Raw genomic sequence first — 14347 nt, forward strand, 5'->3', positions numbered from 1 at the left:
CAGTATGGAGATGGCACTGATGCAGACAAAGACAGACAGGGATAAAGGGAAAATGGGGCTGGGTGATAAGTGATGGTGCAGAAATGTGGCGAGAAAGAGTGTTCAGGAGTGTGAGAAAAGGAGAGAGAGGTGTTAAAATAGGTATGAAGACAGAAGAGAGGCAGTGGTGGAAATATGAGAGAATAGAATGTGTGAGTGGGGGTGAAGTAGAAAAGAGAAAAAGTTTCATCCCTGACCTCCAAGTTAAACTCATTACTGGTGTAGCGTCCATTGAGCTCAGAGCAGGTGAGCCTGAACCTCCTGTTACTCAGGGTCGCCGGGCGCCAGTTCCTGTAGCGCACCTGCCTGAGGGCCTCCTCATAATGGGCCATGGAGTCCACACCTGGGGAAAAAGACAGGAGAAAAGGCATTATTACCAAGGGTGTTCCTGGTGTTCCCAACCAAATATAGATGGTGTCCCCCAGGGCTCAGCACTGGGCCCAGTGTTTTTCTCAAGACACTAATTTAAATATCTTGACCTCAATCCCATAGAAAATTTGTGGGCAGAACTGAAAAAGCGTGTGCGAGCAAGGAGGCTTACAAACCTGACTCCGTTACACCAGCTCTGTGAGGAGAAATGGGCCAAAATTCACCCAACTTATTGTGGGAAGCTTGTGGAAAGCTACCCGAAACGTTTCACCTAAGTTAAACAATTTAAAGGCAATGCTACCAAATACTAATTGAGTGTATGTAAACTTCTGACCCCTGGGAATGTGATGAAATAAATAAAAGCTGAAATAATCACTCTACTATTATTCTGACATTTCACATTCTTAAAATAAAGTGGTGATCCTAACTGACCTAAGACAGGGATTTTTTACTCTGATTAAATGTCAGGAATTGTGAAAAACTGAGTTTAAATGTATTTGGCTAAGGTGTATGTAAACTTCCGACTTCAACTACACGTACCATATATGGATATTCCTGAGGTGGAGTTCGTGGCGTCCAGGTGTTTCCCCATTAGAGAGCTGTGGTGAATCTCCAGACTCTCTTGCTCCGGGTTGAGCTCCTCTCCGATCACCAGGACATCACAGTAATCCAGGTTGTGCATCGCCTCCAGAACACCAGGCCTGTAGACTACACACATATACACACAAACGCACACAAAATCAAACACAGACATGGATGCACAAACACACACTTTTACAACTTGACTACTTGGGATCACATCATGCTGATCAACATGTATCCACGGTATCCGGCCCCTCATCCACCTGCGCTGAATGGCACACCGTCACCCTTGGTTACAGTGCTGGTGATGCGCAGCTCCTTGAAGGGTGCCACGCCCATGGCTCCACGCAGGTCGGCGGCAGGCCTGACGAGTTGATCTGAACCAGCGATGGTGATCCGTGGCTCGCTGGGTGGCAGGACCATTACTAAAGCCTTAATGTCTGGGATGGAGATGCATATGTCCTCCCCGAAACACCTGAGCTCCCAGGAGGAGAAGAGAAAAGTAGTAGAAAATAGAGATAGACATTAGTGTATTGACAGATGATGCAAAAAGTGCACCTTGTTTTTCCTCAGGTCACGATTGTTCAGGGCAGTTTTTGTAGATAATTGGCCTACAGATAAGGAACAAGAAGGTAAGAGAGATTAGGGGAACATAATTGCCATTTGATACTGGAATCAGAATAAATTGCATTGTGTGGCACCATTAATGAGTGCTTTCACCCAAGTGGACACAGCCTAAATACTCTTTCTGGTCCTGGTAATGAATGACTTGGCACTTTTAATTTTAATTTCAGAGATCAGAGACAGTTACTGTAAAGACAGATTGTGATAGAGACAACTGTGAAAGTGGACATCAAATTGTTTTTGCAAGTGGTCTCTGTTGGCAACAAACTCTACAGCTTTTCAGAATATTTGGGAGTGAGTGATGTGCTTTTGAGACAGATGGCTCGAAACTGCCCATTTCCAATAACATACACATTCACATTTGTATACTAATTATCACATTTTCTCATCAACACAATTTAACACTTTCTCAGCAAACGGTTAACATGAAAACCTCAAACAAAGAAACATTTGAATGTTATATTTCTACATTCACTGTACCTACCTCCTACACACTTGTGCCTAGGGGTAAGGGCTTAGGGGCTAGGAGTTGTTTCTGGATTTGACATTCTCTCCAACACCTTTCACAGTTACTACTGTTTAAGTAGTCCTCAGACGAAGTTGCCCCTAGTCACTGATTTAAGATCAATTTTGCACTTATCCATACTGGATTACGACTTGGAGGGTAAGCTGAACCTAGATCTGGGATCTAGATTCTAAGGATATCCTACCCAGAGCGAGGAGCTGCCCTGCCACCCAGGCCGTCTGGGGGAAACAAGCTGGCTGTCGTCTAAGTTCATTACAGTTTGAGGGGGCAGTGAAGTCTCTCAGGATTAATCCAAACGCTGGCGCCTAAAGCCTTGAAATTACGCTTTTCAAGGGTCGGTGAAAAGTGCTCTTCACTAACTTATTTATTCATATATTTACTTTCCCACGCTAATTAAAAACAGTCTATTTGTTTATATGATAACAGTGCTTCTGGCTTTACTAGCTAAACTTACTGATTGGACTGCTTTCCCATGGTAATTACTTGCACTAAGTCTAGGCCTAAATAAAGAGTGTACTTAGATGCATTGTTCTCCTTAACTAAATAACAGACTGGCTTTGAATGGGGTGTCTGTGTATGTGTATGTGTGTGTCTGTGCATTTACATGTATTGGAATAGGAAGAGTGTGTGTTGTGTGTGTCAAATCAAAATCAAATCAAATGTATTTGTAAAAGGTGTTGAATATAACAGGTGTAGACTTTACTGTGCAGGGCTTACTGATGAGCCCTTTCTCAACAATTCAGAGTTAAAAAGTAAGACAAATGATCAAAAAAGGAAATAGTAACACAAAATAACAATAACGTGGCTAAATACAAGGAGTACCGGAACAAAGTCAATGTGCAGGGGTACGAGGAGTTGAAGTAATATGTACATGTAGGTAAGTGTAAAAGTGACTAGGCAATCAGGATAGATAATAAACAGAGTAGTGTGTGTGTGTGTGTGTGCGTGTGTGTGTGTGTGTGTGTGTGTGTGTGTGTGTGTGTGTGTGTGTGTGTGTGTATATATATAGTCAGGTGAGTGTGCATAGAGCCAGCCAGTGCAGAGTCTGGGCCAAAATACCCCAGGATCAATGCACACCAGTATGTCTACTTGCACATCCTCATCTGCACATCGATCACTCCAGTGTAAATTGCTAAATTGTAATTACATCGCTACTATTGGCCTATTTATTGCCTTACCTCCTTACTTCATTTGCACACACTGCATACAGATTTGTCTATTGTTTATATTGACTGTATGTTTGTTTATGTGTAACTCTGTGTTGTTGTTTTTGTCGCACTGCTTTGCTTTATCTTGGCCAGGTGGCAGTTGTAAATGAGAACTTGTTCTCAACTGGCCTACCTGGTTAAATAAAGGTTAAACAAATACATTATTTTTAAAAATGTATGTATGTGTGTGTATGTGTATGTCTGATTAGTTGATCTCCATAATTACCTAACAAACTGGCTTTGAATAGGAAGTGCGTGTGTGTGTGTGTGTGTGTGTGCCTGCGTGCGTGCGTGCACCTGCAATCGTGTGTGTAGATTTATCCGATAAGCAAAATTGGCTGTAACTCCACAAACAATTACCCTGAACAACATCTGTAAAATATTTGTGGGGTGTAGCACAGTCTCCACACTAAACTAGGGCCTGTCATGCCAAATAGTGTCCCTCGGCCAAATTGTGTCTTCTCTGCGTCACAATGGGATCCGGACCTCACTAAATAAATGCCACTTGACCAGAAACACTACTAAGGGGTTGCTTCCCAAACAACACCCTGTTGCCTACATATTCCCTATGAGCCCTGATCACAAGTAGTGCACCATGTAAAGTATAGGGTGCAGTTTGGGACATAACCAGGGATATATTTCTGCTGAGTAGGAGGAGCCGTCTCTCTCTATACAAGGCAGCGGTCTGAATTCTGAGTTCGAATAATCCTATTACAGCTCCTGTGACAGGAGTCCACTATCCACCACAATCGTCCATTTTGATTTGGCCGACCCCTCCCTCACTGTTTAACTGTGAACAGGTGTAGACACGTATACAGGGGGCACACACACACACACACACACACACACACACACACACACTACACTACACTACACTCACACACACAGACTCACACACATACTACACTCACACACACACACACATACTACACTCACACACATACACACATACTACACTACACTACACTACACTACACTCACACACATACACACATACTACACTCACACACATACACACACCTTTTTGACTTTTCTCCCAATCCTTTCTCATCCCTGTTCTTATTTGGGCCTGTTTCATTCCTTATATCACACTATTTCTTTCTCTCCACTCATCCACTCTCACTTCCTGTCTTGGGCCTGCATTTGTTTACCAATACATTTAATTTACTCCTATAAGACTGTACAAGTCTCTCTCTCTCTTCTCTTCTCTCTCTCTCTCCTGTTAGGTAATGGCGTAAACACATGAGCTGTTACAGATACATGCAAAACATTGAAATCATTGAAGCATTGAAAGCATTGAAATCCAATAACTTTCTTGAAATGGTGACTAGAGGAGGGGGAGAGAAAGACAGAGGGGATAAGGGAATAGAGGGAGACAGAAAGAGAGACAGAAAACGAGCCCGCCAGTCACCCACCCACCCACCCAGCCAGTCACCCACCCACCCAGCCAGTCAGCCACCCAATCAGCCAGCCAGTCACCCACCCACCCAGCCAGTCACCCACCCACCCAGCCAGTCAGCCACCCAATCAGCCAGCCAGTCTTAACAGAGCTATATTTGTCTAATGATCAACTTTCCCTCTCTGAGTGCTCTCTGGCGTGAGAAACCCTGACATAGCAGATTGCTTCATGGCCCTCATTCATATCCTCATCATCAGCTGACGAGATGTTGGCCCCTGTGCCACAGCTCCATGGCAACCACGGCGCAACGGCATCCCAGCGGCCCTCTCAGCCGTGGCGTTGTGGGTTGGAATGGAGTGGTTACTGAGGGGAGATGTAAAGAGAGGGACATGCCGCTCCCCTCTAACACTCCTGATTAGCACATCAGACACAGAGAGACCACAGGCCGCGCCAGACAACAGACCCACACACAACCTGGAACATACGCATGCACACACTAACCTTGAGAGCGCGCCACAAACATGGATACACACTGACCCGGGGACACACAGCGAGCAAAGGCAGAGACTCGGATGTACACACATCCCCACACCCACACCACACACTGACCCGAGGACATGCATTTGAAGGACTCCACTTTCACACAGTAGATTCTCTATCTTTTCTCTCACTCTCCCACCATCAAAACACTTCCCCCTCTCTTTCCCCAGAGAACCACATTTCTTTACCTCTGCTGTATTTGTTTGTGTGAAATACACAAATGAAGGCTTGATAAACACATTCTGTGAAGGGATACAAGTCTTTCTGTGTGCTTGGTGTGAAACATGTTTGTGTGTCTGTGCGCTCAAGCACCTATGTCTTTGCGCTTGTAAACTATGTGTGAGAGAGCAAGGAAAAGAGGTTGAGGAGTGTGAGCATGTGTGTGGGAGACAGATTACAGTGTGTGTCTCTGTGTGGGAGACAGATTACAGTATGTGTCTGTGTGTGGGAGACAAATTACAGTGTGTGTCTGTGTGTGGGAGACAGATTACAGTGTGTGTCTGTGTGTGGGAGACAGATTACTGTGTGTGCGTACACATACACATCTATAGGGTTCCATACTCACTGTACGGTGGTGGTGATGCGTAGCTGTCTGAGGCCTGCTGTGGGGAACTGGCGTGAGTTGATGTAGGAGACCTTGGCCATGGCTGTGTTGACACTCTCCAGGTCCTCTCCCTCCATCACCAGCACCGACTGGGCTGGGTTGAAGTGGAACTGCACACACAGAAGAACACATGAATCAACACATCGATACTAGAGGTGAAGTTAATTTACTGTGATGTCTTGAACCTCTCGATTTGTACCGTTTCTACATGGATCGCCTTAAAAATAAACACTTGACCAAAGAGTATAATCATATTCATCAGATTGATGGTGATTTTTCAAATCTCCTAACAGTACTGTTTGTAGAACACAGATGTTAGGACTTATAAGGGTAAGGTGTGTTTGTAGACTTATGTCTGTTTATATGTGTTTGTATGTGTGTGTGTGTGCACCAGCGTGTCTGCAGAGCTGTCACCTTGATGTCCTTGCCCAGGCTCTCCAGTGAGTGGATATCCAGTCCTTCCTTACAGGCCTGTAGACAGGAGATGACTTTCTGGGTCTCGATCCTCCCTGGCCGGATGGTCAGCCCAGACAGACTGCCCCGGAAGAACTGGGTGAACCGTGGGGTGGACACCTCACCACCTAGGGAGGAGAAGAGGAAGGATGGGAGCTCAAGGTTTGTTCAGTTCAAAGCTGCATCACAAAACGGCTTCCGGACACGTTTCATGTCCTCTCCTTCATCCGTTCTGATCTGAAACTACAGAGCAGGTGAAAGCAGTATTGTGCCTGCCTCTATTATAATATAAGAATATGCTTTGTTATTCTTTATCATACAGTCCTTTACGCTTTATTTACTCGGTCTAAGTTAGAAATTACACTTTAAGAAAATAGATGAACCTACATAACTAACCTTTCAACAAGACTAACCTTTACAAATAAAGATTTCACTAAAGGCTAACAGAGGGTGACCTTTGTTACCACATTTCCTAAACAGCAGGTAAATACCAAGCCAAACAGTACTGTAAAATAAAGCCGATAGCGTGACTACGGAAATGCCAGCCAGTTTTGTTTGCCAGCTCCCATCTGCTCTCCCCACTTCTTTTTTAAAGCGACTGTCAAAACAACAAAATAAAAACATGTCCAATGTGAGGTAGATTTGGGCTCAGAGCGTCAGGGACATGAGACCTGTGAAACGCTGCCGTTGTCTTATTCAGACGAGTGTGTGTGAGTCTCCTCTTTGATCCACTGGCAGATGGAACTGGCAGTTCGCTAGTCGCTATAGTAATGTGCTAACGGCCCCAGAGCCGGGTCTCGCCCCCTGCATCGGCTCCAGACTTATTGCTTCTGATTTTTAAAATTATTATGACGCTATCAATTAACTGTTGTGGCACCGAAGGACAGGTTGAGGGAGCATATTTTGGGTCATTTCAGTATCGTCCTACCAAAAGAAGATCATTTGAACACGTTCAGTGTGTAGGCCTCAGTGCTGATAGCATATGCCATTTCTGCACATCTGGCTGTATAGTATTTACACCTGCAGTGAGAAAGATAGCAATTAAGTTTAAATCAACAGTTTGACTTAGCTGTATTAGGAAAAGAGAGTAGGTTCAAGATTATGGTTAAGAAGAGGCAGTTGGCCTAAGGACAACCAAAGTTTCTCTGAACTATACTTCCCTAGTAGGGACATATAGTAATTACATGGCATACATTGCTTGTCTACTCTGCTGAAGAGCACCATTCAAAGCAATCTCCATAAACGTTTCCCCAACGAAAATGGGTAAAAAAAAAATCAAATGAACTCTGTCGCACTAGTCTCAAGTCACAAATCTCGTTTTGATTTGGGGGAGCTAAAATGATGTCTGGGGCCTTTCGTTCCGTGTGTCTCTTCATTACGTTGTTGATTGTGTGCAGGGTGGTGGGTACTTAGAAAGGCAATCCTGTTCACTAATGGTCTGCAAAGTTATCGGTTGTGGCTTAGTGAAGCTTAAAGCAGCTTCACTGGGTTGTAATAGCCAAAGAACTTGTCTTCCATTCAGACTGTCTTAATCCCTTCTGCAGGGCTTTCTCACACAATCACAGATTCATGGAAAGAGAGAGGAAACAGGAGAAAAAAGAGAAAATTGCAATCAGGAGCCAGATTAAAATAAATTCAAATGACACGGAAATGCCCTTGACGTTGGACCTCGATGCCTCGAGTGGGGCTCATGTGATTTAGCTGTAACCACCTCGCGGACCTGCTCCCCCCAGCAAACACATTTAAATCATAATTATTTTGAATCATAAAAGCTATGGTAAGTAGTGCTTCTTCGTTCAAATGGGATCATTAGCCCCCTCTTTTCAAGCGGCTGGAATTGACAGCCTGTGTTTCCTGTTCGATGTCTCCAAGCTTGAGCCTCTTTGATTTGAAAAAGAATGACTCGATGTTAGAGGTTGTTTCGCGAGCCAATGCTAACTAGCGTTAGTGCAATGACTGGAAGTCTATGGTAACTAGGTCGACCGAGAGTTGTCTGTTTTTTTGACCAATTTGACCAAACGTGTATTTTTCCATTCATAGTCACATCCTATGTGTTAATCAAATCAACTGTATTCACTGAGCTTGTGTGATGCTTTAAGCACATTGTTTCATGATATAATTAAGACACACAAATGACTAGAGGGAGTCTGACCGCAATTGATTTGATTGTGCCGGGCCGGGCTGAGAATTGTTGCCTGATGTCTCCTCCCTGCTGCAGCGACCACCACAGAATTTGTGAGGCCATTGTTATTTTATTTTAAATAAAATGCTTGATTGCACTTGAAATTATGAATGACTTGTATGCTCTGTAATGACATTAATGAATTAATGATTGAAATCAAATCAAACTTTATTTGTCACGAGACGAAAACAACAAGTGTAGACTTTACCATGAAATGTTTACTTACAAGCTCTTAACCAACAGTGCAGTTCAAGAAGAGTTAAGAAAATATTTACCAAGTAGACTAAAATAAAACATTTGAAGAAAAAGTAACACAATAAGAATAACAATAACGAGGATATACACAGGGGACACCGGTACCGAGTCAGTGTGCGGGGGTACAGGTTAGTTGAGGTAATTTGTACATGTAGGTGGGGGTGAAATGAATATGCATAGATATAGATAATAAACACAGAGTAATAGCAGTGTACAAAAGGGAGGGGGTCAATGTAAATTGTCCAGTGGAGATTTTATTAATTGTTCAGCAGTCTTATGGCTTGGGGGTAGAAGCTGTTGAAGAGCCTTTTGGTCCTAGACTTGGCGCTCTGTGCGGTCAGAGAAAACAGTCTATAACTTGGGTGACTGGAGTCTCTGACAATTTTATGGGCTTATCTCTGACACTGCCTATTATATAGATCCTGGATGGCAGGAAGCTTGGCCCCAGTGATGTACTGGGACGTTCGCACTACCCTCTGTAGCGCCTTACAGTCAGATGCCGAGCAGTTGCCATACCAGGCGGTGATGCAACCGGTCAGGATGCTTTCGATGGTGCAGCTGTATAACCTCTTGAGGATCTGGGGATGCCACATTTTTCAGTCTCCTGAGGGGTAAAAGGTTTTGTCGTGCCCCCTTCACGACACTCTTGATATGTTTGGACCATGATAGTTTGTTGGTGATGTGGACACCAAGGAACTTTCTGTCTGTAAGATATCAGTTTGTCTCTGTGGATGGTTTGTCCTCTGACAAATCAACTGTAAATTTCGATGTTCCTCAAGGCTCCGTTTTAGGACCACTATTGTTTTCACTATATATTTTACCTCTTGGTGATGTCATTCGGAAACATAATGTTAACTGTCACTGTTATGCAGACGACACACAGCTGTACATTTCGATAAAACATGGTGAAGCCCCAAAATTGCCCTCCCTGGAAGCCTCTGTTTCAGACATAAGGAAGTGGATGGCGGCAAAATGTTCTACTTTTAAACTTGGACAAAACAGAGATGCTAGTTCTAGATCCCAAGAAACAAAGAGATATTCTGTTGAATCTGACAATTAATCTTGATGATTGTACAGTTGATGGTTGTACAGTTAATCTTGATGGTTGTACACTCAAATAAAACTGTGAAGGACCTTGGCGTTACTCTCGACCCTGATCTCTCTTTTGACGAACATATCAATACTGTATCAAGGAAAACTTTTTTCCATCTACGTAACATTGCAAAAATCAAACAGTTTCTGTTAAAAAATGATACATAAAAATGTATCCATGCTTTTGTCACTTCTAGGTTAGACTACTGCAATGCTCTACTTTCTGGCTACCCGGATAAAGCACTAAATAAACTTCAGTTAGTGCTAAACACTGCTGCTAGAATCTTGACGAGAACCAAAACATTTGATCATATTACTCCAGTGCTAGCCTTTCTATACTAGCTTCCTGTTAAGGCAAGGGCTGATTTCAAGATTTTACTGCTAACCTATCTTTCTGATTTGGTCCTGCCATACATACCTACACGTACACTATGGTCACAAGACGCAGGCCTCCTTATTGTCCCTAGAATTTCTAAGCAAACAGCTGGAGGCAGGGCTTTCTCCTATAGAGCTCCATTTTTTTGGTATGGTCTGCCTATTCGTGTGAGAGACGCAGACTCGGTCTCAACCTTTAAGTCTTTATTGAAGACTCGTCTCTTCAGTGGCCCAGGAGTGTGAAGGTGAACAGAAAGGCACTGGAGCATCGAACCGCCCTTGCTGTCTCTGCCTGGCCGGTTGCCCTCTCTACACTGGGATTCTCTGCCTCTAACCCCATTACAGGGGCTGAGTCAATGGCTTACTGGTGCTCTTCCATGCCATCCCTAGGAGGGGTGCATCACTTGAGTGGGTTGAGTTACTGGCGTGATCTTACTGTCCGGCTTGGCGCCCCCCCTTGGGTTGTGTCATGGGGGAGATCTTTGTGGGCTATACTCGGCCTTGTCTCAGGATGGTAAGTTAGTGGTTGAAGATATCCTTCTAGTGGTGTGGGGGCTGTGCTTTGGCAAACTGGGTGGGTATCCTGCCTGTTTGGCCCTGTCTGGGGGTATCGTCGGACGGGGCAACAGTGTCTCCCAACCCCTCCTGTCTCAGCCTTCAGTATTTATGCTGCAATAGTTTATGTGTAGGGGGGCTAGTGTCAGTCTGTTATATCTGGAGTATACTCTGAATGACCGGCTATGAAAAGCCAATTGACATTTACTCTTGAGGTGCTGACCTGTTGCACCCTCGACAACCACTGCGGTTATTATTATTTGACCCTGCTGGTCATCTATGAACATTTGAACATCTTGGCCATGTTCTGTTATAATCTCCACCCAGAATAGGACTGGCCACCCCTCATAGCCTTGCTTCCTCTCTAGGTTTCTTCCTAGGTTCTGGCCTTTCTAGGGAGTTTCTGTACAGCACTTTGTGCCATCAGTTGATGTAATAAGGGCTTTATAAATATATTTGATTGATTGAACTTGAAACTCTTGACCCGCTCCTCTAAAGCCCCGTCGATGTTAATGGGGCCTGTTCAGCCTGCCTTTTCCTGTAGTCTGTAGAAATATAGGCCTGAGTAAGTTATGTTATTAAGACTTAACAGGATGCCTACAGCTTGATGGTGGTTATACAAGGCTGTTATATTAAGCTCACAAATGATAACAACATTACTTATTATTATAATGATGATCATAATAATAGTAATAATTACAATAAGAAGGAGATAGGAGATTATTATACATTTTATTTTTCAGACAATTTGGAACCGTGTAAACAACACTAAATAAATTATAAGTAATAACAAAGAGGCTGTTCTAACAAAAACATGGTAAAGCCTTTATTACAGCATTGCCAAGATTAAAAACTGTTTATCCGACATGTTGTGGTTACGTGAGCCTTGGTGCTCACAGAATCAGTAGGCTATCGAACAGAAGCAGGATCTGTCTTATTTCTGTAGATATACAGAATATAGATGATTTATAAAGCCAGGCATATTAAACAGTTAGGCTATTGATTATAGGCCTAATTGAGTTGGGGTTTCCTCTCTCCTCATTCATCTTAGACAATTAATTCAAGGGCTGTTTCCTAAGTCCGCTGCTGCCTCCGCCACATTGTTCTCAACACCAATATGGTGGTTCATTATTATGCACATAGCAACATGGTCTAGGAAAAGACACCAATTCAACAGTGCTGAGGACAACGACCACTATCCACCGTGGGAAAAAGCATTGTTCTTACCATAATATATACTGCACATATACTGTACAATTAAAGTTGCACATGTCTTAGAGTGATGGTCTGTGCCATCCCCATGGCCTCCACAATGGATCAGTCCACTCAGACAGGCGCAAATCAGACAGGTGTCTTGTACACCCTGAACAATTTTTGCCACTGACCGACTCATGAAATCTCGGTCGACCAACAGCCTATCGACCAGTCAACTAAATGGGGTCATCCCTAATGGTAACAGCTAGCATGTGCTAATGCTAGTTATCAGCCGAGATAAAGCTAGTTAGCAACTTCCTTAAAACTGCACGAAGACACCCCAATGGTAATGCTCAGGGAAATGGCTAAAACATGATATGAAACATACATAGGGCCCTTTTCAATCAAACCCAATATGCAGGGGTTTCTGGGATATTGAAAACCGCTGCATTCTTTGTGTGCTCTGTGATAGAATGTCTGAATCCAAGAGAAACTCCCTCCCCTCCCTTTATTTTACAGTACAAAATATTGTTATTCTGGTATGGTGTCCATATTAGGACAGCCTCAGAGTTTCAAGGAGTTGGAATGAACACAGGACAGTATATAAGAGTCTATAATGACCTTGCCAGCAGGCACCCACTGTCAGCTGGGTGTCGATTGACGAGGGATGGATGGGCCAATCGTCTGTCACCAGGTAGGGTTCGTAGGTCACGCCATCCACAAAGAGCGTCACGGCAGGAAACTCCACGTTGATCACGTAGTAGTGCCACTCCTTATCACAGATCTGTAAGACATAGGGGCATGATGTTAGCATTGAGTTAAACCCACCAATGAGTTGTGTAGATCTAGTTGGTATTTAAGCACATTGATAATCACCTTCCCACATACTCATACTGTAACAAACAAACCCATGTGGATGATATTTCTTAAATTAACCATTTATTTACGGTTATCATAAAGCCCAAACCCAACAATGTATGTTTGGAAGTCTCCCTCCCAATCTCAGTAATGAAAAACACATTAAACTTAATTCAGATTCATCCCGCTTCTCTCTTGTTAATGTGTTCTCAGGATAATTAATGAAGTTTAACTGTAAGGAGTCGCTCATTAAGGGGACATGGATTTACGAGCGCTGAGTCAGGGGACCATCACACAACTTTTTCATTAAGCCCAAAACACTAACTTATTCCAAAACCTCCCTGGGGGAAGAACCAAAGCCTGTCAAATCCAGCCCAGCAGTCAGTCAAGCGCCAGCCAATCGAAAGGAAATTGACCCAGCTCAGCTCTTATAATAATAGTGTTATGTTCCCCCCCTGGCAAGTGTCTAGTGTTGAGATACTTCCAGGGAGAAGTTGGCCCCACGCTCTGATCTTAAATCAGCTTCAAACTCCCCAACTGTGAGTTGTAACTATCAGGGGGTACACTGCGAAACTGACCTTGGATTAGACGTTTGAGGGGCAATTGCGGCGTACATGGTTGAGATCTATTGTGGAGGGAGATAGCTGTCAAATAGTAGTACTGCAGCACTGTGGATGATTGGATAGAATCCCCCACGCACAGAGCTAGAATCAGCTTTCAACTCCCAATTCAATTCCAAACTGGCTTTAGATCAGAAGTTGAGGGAAACTTCATTCTATTAAATCAACTATATGGAGGGAGATAACTGTCAAACAGTGTGTTTGTAGATGTCTCCAGAGTGCTCTGAAGGGTTTATCATTCAAGTAATGCAATCTCATGCTGCTGATTTACCAGTGAGCCTTGAACAACCTCTCTAGTCGGCGCACAAGGCAGTCAGGCATGGCTAACTCCTTCCCTGATGCCTCGCCCAGGAAGCCTTTCATGCTCACAAACATGAGGCATCATTTAAAATGTTGTTTTCTTTAATCAGTGTGAGTAAGACCGCATTAGGTCGCTCGCTGTCGGTAAACACTGATACGCGGCCCACGCTGTGGTAAACACTGATATGCGGCCCACGCTTTGGTAAACACTGATATGCAGCCCACGCAGTGGTAAACACTGATATGCGGCCCAAGCAGTGGTAAACACTGATATGCGGCCCACGCAGTGGTAAACACTGATACGCGGCCCACGCAATGGTAAACACTGATACGCGGCCCATGCAGTGGTAAACACTGATACGCGGCCCGCGCAGCGGTGAACACCGATACGCAGCCCACGCAGCGGTAAACACCGATACGCGGTTCACGCAGACATAGATGTGAATATATATATATATATATATACTGTATATACCTATACAAAGGCACTTGTAGTCACCCACACATAAACATTCACATCCCTATGTGTGCACGGACGCATGCAGGCACACACACACAGGTGTCGCTGTCAC

At 43.9% G+C, this 14347-nt stretch overlaps 1 protein-coding gene across 1 annotated transcript in view; it reads right to left on the reverse strand.

Moving 5' to 3' along the window:
• LOC139375954 (calsyntenin-2-like) overlaps window positions 1–14347 on the reverse strand; it is a 265000-nt gene that overhangs the window by 6165 nt on the left and 244488 nt on the right. Inside the window, exons 9-14 of the mRNA XM_071117937.1 lie at window positions 12619–12781; window positions 6306–6472; window positions 5853–6001; window positions 1254–1465; window positions 949–1116; window positions 237–382 (exon numbers count right to left, since the gene is read on the reverse strand). Of these exons, the coding sequence (XP_070974038.1) occupies window positions 237–382; window positions 949–1116; window positions 1254–1465; window positions 5853–6001; window positions 6306–6472; window positions 12619–12781 (1005 nt within the window). The remainder of the gene's footprint in view (window positions 1–236; window positions 383–948; window positions 1117–1253; window positions 1466–5852; window positions 6002–6305; window positions 6473–12618; window positions 12782–14347) is intronic.

Source organism: Oncorhynchus clarkii, chromosome 20 (assembly GCF_045791955.1).
Source record: "Oncorhynchus clarkii lewisi isolate Uvic-CL-2024 chromosome 20, UVic_Ocla_1.0, whole genome shotgun sequence".
NCBI lineage: Eukaryota > Metazoa > Chordata > Actinopteri > Salmoniformes > Salmonidae > Oncorhynchus > Oncorhynchus clarkii.